General features: G+C 33.6%; 3 protein-coding genes across 4 annotated transcripts in view; 1 reads left to right on the top strand and 2 right to left on the bottom strand.

Annotated features, from left to right (window-relative positions):
- The window catches only part of LOC104705856 (uncharacterized protein At1g04910-like), a 3932-nt gene extending 2846 nt beyond the window's left edge, over nt 1–1086 (top strand). The window contains exons 7-8 of the mRNA XM_010421946.2: nt 307–464; nt 541–1086. Coding sequence (XP_010420248.1) covers nt 307–464; nt 541–787 — 405 coding nt within the window. The 3' untranslated portion in view covers nt 788–1086. The remainder of the gene's footprint in view (nt 1–306; nt 465–540) is intronic.
- Nucleotides 2675–5497, bottom strand: LOC104705855 (calcium/calmodulin-regulated receptor-like kinase 2). Of its 2 annotated transcripts, XM_010421945.2 has the most exons (7): nt 5288–5496; nt 4183–4574; nt 3949–4102; nt 3738–3867; nt 3486–3643; nt 3188–3391; nt 2675–3106 (listed from the first exon to the last, which is right to left on the bottom strand). In XM_010421945.2, the coding sequence occupies exons 2-7, from the start codon at nt 4500–4502 to the stop codon at nt 2759–2761; spliced, it is 1314 nt and encodes a 437-aa protein (XP_010420247.1). In that variant the 5' UTR covers nt 4503–4574; nt 5288–5496; the 3' UTR covers nt 2675–2758. The 2 variants fall into 2 exon arrangements, with proteins under 2 accessions (XP_010420247.1, XP_019083826.1); XM_019228281.1 differs by having other exon boundaries at nt 4183–5497.
- LOC104705854 lies at nt 6291–7333 on the bottom strand. The gene is made up of 3 exons (XM_010421944.2): nt 7122–7333; nt 6756–6793; nt 6291–6574 (listed from the first exon to the last, which is right to left on the bottom strand). The coding sequence occupies exons 1-3, from the start codon at nt 7201–7203 to the stop codon at nt 6401–6403; spliced, it is 294 nt and encodes a 97-aa protein (XP_010420246.1). The 5' UTR covers nt 7204–7333; the 3' UTR covers nt 6291–6400.

Raw genomic sequence — 8467 nt, 5'->3', positions numbered from 1 at the left:
ATCTGAATTATCTTCGTCTGGCAGATATGCTTATCCATGGTGGAAAGAGAAAGTTATAAACTCTGAGCTGAAGAGGAAAGATGGCCTTTGCCCTTTAACTCCTGAGGAAACTGCTCTCACGTTAACCGCGTTGGGTATTGACCGAAATGTTCAAATTTACATAGCTGCTGGAGAAATCTATGGTGGTCAAAGGCGGATGAAGGCTTTAACAGATGCTTTTCCAAATGTGGTAAGTAGTCATTTCACTTTTTTGAAAATTTTCCAAACTTATATCTTCCATTGACTCCATAACCTTAATTAACTCAGGTCCGGAAAGAAACCCTACTCGAACCCTCTGATCTGGATTTTTGCCGGAACCATTCATCTCAAATGGCTGCACTTGATTACCTAGTGGCTCTTGAGAGTGATATATTTGTTCCAACTAACGATGGCAACATGGCAAGAGTCGTTGAAGGTCATCGCAGGTGAACTATCGTTGATCTATCTTCTTCTTCTTTCTTCCCATATTTATCATCCCGAGGCTAACACCAACTTTTTCAGATTCTTGGGGTTCAAGAAAACAATTCAGCTGAATAGAAAGTTCCTAGTTAAGCTGATAGATGAGTATACTGAAGGATTGTTGAGTTGGGATGTATTTTCATCCTCGGTGAAGGCGTTTCACTCTACTCGAATGGGAAGCCCAAAGAGACGGTTAGTGATTCCCAATAGACCAAAGGAAGAAGACTACTTCTATGCCAACCCGCATGAATGTTTGCAGCTGTTAGATGAACCATTGAGAGTCATTTGAGGGATGTGACTTCACCATTGGGGAGAGAACAGCCGAAATATCGGGTCTAAAGCTCTAATTTACTACAGTCTGAAAGATGAATTTACAGTGGGTTTTACAGATTGAAGTTATTTAGGGTTCTTGGTGCAGAGATTTCTGAAAGAGCTTTCATGGATGAACCAGAAGAAATGATTATTGAAGCTTACATTGTAAAGTTTGGCATCCATGGCCTTGCCAGTTTTGTTAGCTAAATAAAAAGCGCCATTTTGTGTAATTAAACTTTGGTTACAGTTAAAGATATATATATTTCAGGTTATTTATATTCTCTTTTGATAAAATTTAATCATAATATGTTTTAACTTGAATTTTTTCTATAGCTAGCAACTAGCAGTTTACAAAGGAGAAAAATCAGATAAATCAAATAACCAATAACAAACAAAGAAGATACATTCATTACTCAACTTCTTGAGTTTGGATGATCAATTGAAATCGTAAGATGTTTTTTTGGTATTCAGCTACTGAAGAATGCAGTTCATGTTTCTTTTTGAGTTTTTGTCAACTTTAAGTTATAAAGTGTGACTACTATATACATTGGTTAGTATAAATAAGATCACTAATTGTTCACCTACTTTTTCAATATGCTCCACTACCTAAACACTAAGGAGTGGAATCCGCCCATATTATATTGGTTACTAGAAGATCACTAAATTTATCACCTATCTTTATGTGCTGAAAACTACTTTGGGTTCAAAAGTTCAAAGCCAACCAAAACACTTCAATTTTTGCAATCATTTTGAGAAGTATTAACTGATAACAAATGGAAAATGGCCGTGACTCACTAACCCATTATGTCTTCCTTTAAGGAAATCAAACCATATTATACATCTCTAGAAAATACACATTATTTTCAAGAGCTGAATAGATATTACTCCATCCGTTTCAAAATATAGAATGTTTTAGTGAAAACACGCATATTAAGAAATAGTTAATTTTAAAAAGTTAAACCAATCATAAACAAGTCTTTATAATAGTATAAAATATAAATTTAATCTAAAAGTTGCATAGGAAATTAGAAACATTCTATATTATAAAATAAAAATACTTTTCTAAACATCCTATATTATGAAACGGAGGGAGTAGTTTCTTTCGAGTGTATTCGAGTGATCCAAGAGAAAAATAACTATATTAGTCATAATTATACAAGTGATCCAAGAAATATCCACTAGCTTTTGAATTTGTCAACGGGTGATCCAAGAAATTCCATTTCACTAATCAAAGTTTGTAGAGGTTCTTGATCTTATCGATATCAAAACTCATTAGTTTACAAGATACTTTTACTTTCTCTCATCTGTATATATATATATATATATATATATATATATATTTAAGTATATAATTATATCGTTTTTACTAAATGAAATTTACATCATTATAACAAGATAGTATGTGACATGATGTTTTGAGCCGTTTGGATATGTCTCCCTAGCTATAGTTTTTGTTTTTTTGTCAACAACTCCGTTTAATTGCATATTGATTAGAATTAATATTGTTGGATCCACCGAGACACATTGCTTTCGCAGCACAACAAGTACACATAAAGTGGATGAAGATATACTTCTTAATTAATGGGTTTAAAAAATAGGTGACTATTGTTTCTCGACTTTAATAGTTTGTGTTGAACTTGATCATTTGTTTATACAAGGTTTAATCTTTTCTGTAATTCCGGTTTTGGATTTCTGAATTGAATTCCCTTTTAGATCTTTGGTCTTGATTTTTCGGATTGAAAATTGCACAACATAAAAAGTAACCTTAGTACTCTGAATTGAAGAACAAAACATATATTTAGTTAAAAGAGTTTTTGAAAAAACACAACCTCAATTCTCAAAAACTCTTCTCTTTTTTTTCCTTTTTTTTTTTTTGCAGAAGAGGAAATCTCTATTTTTGAGACTCATGTGGTGGTAATATGTACAAAAAAAATTCCTCACTAAAGAGTTAAATTGTTATTGTATGGTTCCTATCTTGATGATCCTCTTCTTTAACACCAGCCAATAACCCTAACTCAACATGCTGATCCTTAATCCTGCTCATCACTCTTGACAGATCTTCCTCATAACCAACACCAAACGATGAAGACATCGTGTCCTGTCTTCTTCCTCTAGACCGACTTTGTTTGATCTTTAGTATGAACTGTGTCACTTCTCCAATGGATGGTCTTTTTCTTGGTGTCTTGTGCACACACCTGTTTGCAATCTTCGCCAGTAACCTCACTTCTTCAATGCTTGCATTCCCCGCTAGTTTCTGATCCAGTATTTCGTCGATACCATTTGGACTCATCGAAGCCTGATCATCAAGAAAACAAAATCAATGATCACAGAGTCACTCACTGAGTTTTGGTTTTATTCGGTTTACTTTTAAACTTACGAGGTTGATGTATTCCATCAGATTCTGTTGGGGATGGATTGCAGTAATGAGCTCAAGAATGATGACACCAAAACTGTATATGTCACTCTTCATCGTGTACTTATTAGTTGAAATGTACGTTGGATCCATGTATCCGTGAGTACCCTTCAATCCGGAAGTCATTCTATCCAAAACCATCTCTTTCGACAATCCGAAATCCGCCACCTATACCAACAAGAAAAAAAAAACACAAACCAAAATTTAAAGATTTTAACCAAACAGTTTTTAGTAAGCGTATCAGATATTTTTGCTCTCTCACCTTAGCTCTCATGGAGTGATCTAACAATATGTTTGCTGACTTAAGATCACGGTGAATAACTGGCGGCACTGCCCCTTCGTGAAGGTATTCAATTCCGTGGGAGATGTCAAGAGCGATTTGAAGCCGCTCTTCCCAATTCAAGACTTGCATCTCTTCACCTGAAAAGCAAAGTAGAAAATCTTATGAACACTAGAGTATTAAATTTCTTGCTGTGACTTATACCTGATAGAAGAAAACAAAAGGACGACTCACCACCATACAAAAGATTCTCCAAACTTCCATTACTCATGAAATCATAGATCAACATCCGGTGATTTTTATCAACACAGTATCCTATCAAGTTCACAAGGTTCCGGTGATGCAGTCTCCCAAGTAAAGATACCTGAAAACAAGAACCCCCAACACTGCTCTGTTATCTCCAATATAAATGGACCATTGAAATGAACAGGATCGGTACACTTACCTCAGTTTGAAACTCTTTATCTCCTTGACTTGAGTTAGAGGCATGAACTTTCGCTGCAGCTAATCCTCCATTGGGCATAACCGCTTTGTACACAGGACCAAAAGATCCTTGTCCAAGAACGGTTGTGAAATTTTGTGTTGCTTTCTGAATATCCCTAAAGAACTTTCAGACCATAAGCTACTACAACCGAATATCAAATTTCATGCAAACTCAAGCATTGGACAGAATACTCACTTGTAGTGATATCTAGGTATGCCGGATGCAGACACAGTGAGATCTTTGTTATGGTTGTTCCACCATGGCTGATGTTGAGTGGGTGCTGCGTTCGCAGGTTGCTGTACCGATGCTGTATTTGAGCTATCATCAGAGATTACTACGCCTCTTTTAGCAGTGTGAACAGGTAGAGTCGGGGTATTCTGTTCATTAGCGCATCGCCTAAGGTGAGAGTGGTGCTTATACCATTTTATGGCAAAGAACAAGATCAGAGCGAGCAAGAGACCAAGTGCAAGCCCAACCGAAATGCCAATCACTACTAAATCACTTCTATTCACCATTTTGATATCATTTTACAAACCATAAGGGAATTGAATTCAAAGATGTTATCTTTTGTTTCTGACAAAACTTTCCTGCAAAATTTTTACAGTTAAGGTTTTGCATCATGAAGCAGTATACACATTGTTACTAGACATATAATTAAAACTCATTCAAGATGATCATCATGTAGACATTGTATATAAACTCTAAACTAGCTGACCAAAGTTACAAACATAGCCAAATAGATAAACGCTAACTGAAGCTAATACAACAGACGAGAACAAGCAACAAGAACTTTTTAAAACATCACACATACTAAACTCACAATCATAACTGAATTAACTCAATAACACAAGCTTCTCATAAATGAAATGTTTGCTACTTCCAAAAGTGGGAATGAGCATATAAAAATTCAATCTTTCTTTCCTTTTGATCATCATCTCTGTAAACTAGATCGAGATCCATGCTAAATGAAAAAGGATCCCACTTTTTTTCCTTTTCTAGATGAAACCCAAGAGTTAACACGCAATAAAAAACAGAACTTGTTTGAGTTTCACAGATTCAAAGCCCCCAAAAACACACAAATTTGTTTCTCTAACACTACTCTGGAACTCAGACAAAATTCAAGAATTTTCTATATATATATATATTTCCTTTCAACTAATCGATATCAAAACCAACTGGGTTCGTTCAAAATCTTGCAAAAACAACCCAGAAGAGAAGCCTTTTTACCTACCAAGACATTTGCAAAATCAAAATCCTAAGAGCAGCCAAAAAGCCATCATTGAACATTCTTAACACATACCTAGAGCCAAAAGAAAGCGAAAGAGCAAAGAAGTTCTAGGGTTCTGATCTGTGCAACATTTAGTGTTGTCTTCTTCCGCTAAGAAACAAAGTCAATCTACATGAGGAGACCTCGTCCATAAAAGTAAAACTGATGAACAAGAGAACAACAGAGCCAAGTGCAGCACTTTAACTTTTTTTTTTGTTTTGCTTTGTTTTGTTATTAATACTTCTTTTTCCTTTTTATTCACAAAGAATATATGTTGGCAAAGCTAAAGAATAAGAAAACGCGTTTAGTTAAATCATTTTATTCTGAAAATGAAATTTTATATAATTATTAGTTTCTTCTAGTAGGCTTAATGAATGGGTGCTTTTATAGCATTACAAAAGTTAAGTCCCTAATCAATTGCACAACAACAAAATCAACCATAATGTAAGAACAATAAAAATCATACTAGTTTTGTGAAATGGTGTTACTAATTATCTTACATTCACATTTTTATCCTTTAAGCAAACAATAGTTAACCAATAATTATATATAATATAATTTTTTTTTGGGTTTAGGTGAATGATTTGAACTTTTGAAGCATGACGATCCCAAAGACACACCATAAAAATAAAAGCTGGACATCAAGTTGGTGTGCGCAAAATGATATAGAATAATTGAGTTTTCTTATTTAATAGTAGTAGTTCACAATTGATGACTTGACCAAATCCATCCAGCTTGAGCTTGGTTTGCTTATTTTCTCCCTTCAAATAATCCAAAACAGTTAGAGAGTTATGTCATATATTCATTTTTTCATAACAAACATTACTCATGGGGAATGGTAATTTCCGTGACAATATTTGACAACCAATACTTTTATCTTCCATTCTATTTATATAGAATTACTAAAAGTCGAATATGCCAACTTCGAATTTTTTTTAATAAAAATATCTCTCAAAAGAATGAGAAAACTTTTCAAAAACTAAAAGACAATACATGCACTCTAATTTTTTTAATAGATTCTGTATATAAGTAAATATACTAATATTCAGCATTATGATACGTCCATTAAATGATTTTAACAAAATTATATTAAATAAAAACTGAAGGAACTATAAGTCTATAATAGGTATAACAAACAAGGGTCAACTAATGACCATTAGGCAAGCCATTGTGAACCGGAGTTCTTTTCCTTGGCTTCACCGGTGAAGGATATTCGTGCTTCATCAGATGATCGACCTCTCTCTCTAAATGATCTGTCCATATTGAATCTTCCAACGATCTTGCTACGTTTTTGGTTTCAATCGGTTCCAGAGCTGTTAACTGCCAAAAATATAGACCAAAGTAAGAAGCTTATATTGCCTAATACTAATGAAATAACGATGATTCATTTAAAAAAGTATCCCAATCCGAATAAGCTGAATCAACAAGGAAAGAGGTTAACTTTTTTGTTCAAACATAAAACCAAATGTTAATTTAATTCGGAAAGCTTTCGATATGTTACCTTCCGTCCCATTGAGAGATCTCCATTACTCGATCCACCTACATATACAATATCTTGTCTTAAAATAAGAAATGTAACTCATTTACATATATATATTTTAAAGTTTTATCCTAAATAAGTAAATAGTCTTTGGATGATGGATCTTATCCGAATACAACAATACATACCTAAAGTCGTTTAGCCGCTGTAAAAAAAAATGTATGCGTCTCTTGTGCACAATTACATATATGCGTGTACGAAGAGAAGAACATATATATATAGTCAAGCTAGGATATTAGAATCATGCAAGTAAATATATATGCTGATGATCATCATCAACATCACATGACCATCAAAATATAAATCATATAGTGAGTAGATTCAAACCTCGAGGCCTTTGAAGAAGAAGAAGAATGATGAAGAAAACCCCCAAAATGATGGTCGTTAACTTCAGAGTTGTCTTCTTCATAGTATTATTTCTTTGGTCGTTTGTATTCCTTTTCTTTTGTAAAATATGTTTCAGTTCTTCTTCAGCATTAAGTTGACGTTAAGGATCGATCGATATTATACAAAGATAAGGAGGGCTTTGTGATGTTATGGTTTTGTGAAAACAAGAGGCTAGCTAGGGTTTTCCGACAAAAAAAAGATACTTATCCTTGGTAATTGTAATTAAAGGAGGTTAATTAATTAAAGAAGTATTTATTGAGAAACTAAAAACGAAAAATATACTACAAATTAACATCATTCAGATTCCAGATAATTGTTTTAAAAAAACTGAAGATTTTGGCCATTATATTTATTTCGAAGCGAGTCTTGTTTCATTGGCAATGATTATGATTGTAGTCGGTATACACATGTTTTCTTGAAATGAATCAGTAGGGTTAATTAATATATATTCATAAGTCTCGAAGATAATCTCAATCTTTATAATGGAAAGCATAATTGTTTGATCGACTGAAAACTAATAAAATTGGTTGCTTACGGTTTCTGAACCAGTCATTTTCTTTTTTAAAACCCCTAAAAGATCCCTTTCAATCATCGATTTGCTAAATGATATGCTTTGGTGGTCCATTTTATAATCAAATAGATTATAAATTATTCTATACTTAACATCGAAGTTGATATATTCTTTTTGAGACACGAGGACGAGTTCTCCGATTCTGGTCCTCCTTGAAAACCTTCACATAATCAATAGTATTTTATTTTTTTAATATGTATTTAAATTAACACCATGTGTCAACAAATAATAATAATCCCAAATGATATTAACTTCTATTGAAACATAAATGGATCATGTAAATTTCACTAAACCCAATGACTCAGGCCCCATGACAGGCCTATTATACTACTTAGATCCATAAACTATGAAACGGTTTTGACTTTTGACACATACAAAAATGATGTGAAAACCATCATTACATACGTGACAGAGTTGTCGTCAATCGCATGTATTTTTCTATCAGAATACAGAAGCTATGAGCAGACCATCAATGACTATGAAACAGATTTACAAAAAAAGGAGGTTTAGGGGTAAGCTCCTCCAAAAAGCTGTCTCTATAGAAGAAGAAAAGAGTTGGAAATTAAAAGAAGCAGTAAATGAAAAAAGAACAAATCTTCTTTTTTAGAACAGTAACAGTTAACCACTACACTCCATGAGATCATTTACCACGACCAGTTCCCCCTCTGAACCCATACACGGTCTCACATGTCACCTAAACCATGTCTCTATCTCT

This window comes from Camelina sativa, chromosome 8, assembly GCF_000633955.1.
Source record: "Camelina sativa cultivar DH55 chromosome 8, Cs, whole genome shotgun sequence".
In the NCBI taxonomy this organism is placed as follows: Eukaryota; Viridiplantae; Streptophyta; class Magnoliopsida; order Brassicales; family Brassicaceae; genus Camelina; species Camelina sativa.
The sequence above is the reverse complement of the archived record's forward strand: the minus strand, read 5'-3'. Positions and strand labels throughout refer to the sequence as shown.

Excerpts from the sequence above, each read along its gene's own strand:
- LOC104705855 (XM_019228281.1), bottom strand. The coding sequence starts at position 4,502 with ATGGTGAATAGAAGTGATTTAGTAGTGATTGGCATTTCGGTTGGGCTT. Across the intron at positions 3,868-3,948 it reads ATAAAGAGTTTCAAACTGAG|GTATCTTTACTTGGGAGACT; the intron begins GTAAGTGTACCG and ends TCTTGTTTTCAG. Across the intron at positions 3,644-3,737 it reads GGAGAATCTTTTGTATGGTG|GTGAAGAGATGCAAGTCTTG; the intron begins GTGAGTCGTCCT and ends TTTGCTTTTCAG.
- LOC104705854 (XM_010421944.2), bottom strand. The coding sequence starts at position 7,203 with ATGAAGAAGACAACTCTGAAGTTAACGACCATCATTTTGGGGGTTTTC. Across the intron at positions 6,794-7,121 it reads TCTTCTTCAAAGGCCTCGAG|GTGGATCGAGTAATGGAGAT; the intron begins GTTTGAATCTAC and ends TTGTATATGTAG. Across the intron at positions 6,575-6,755 it reads ATCTCTCAATGGGACGGAAG|TTAACAGCTCTGGAACCGAT; the intron begins GTAACATATCGA and ends TATTTTTGGCAG.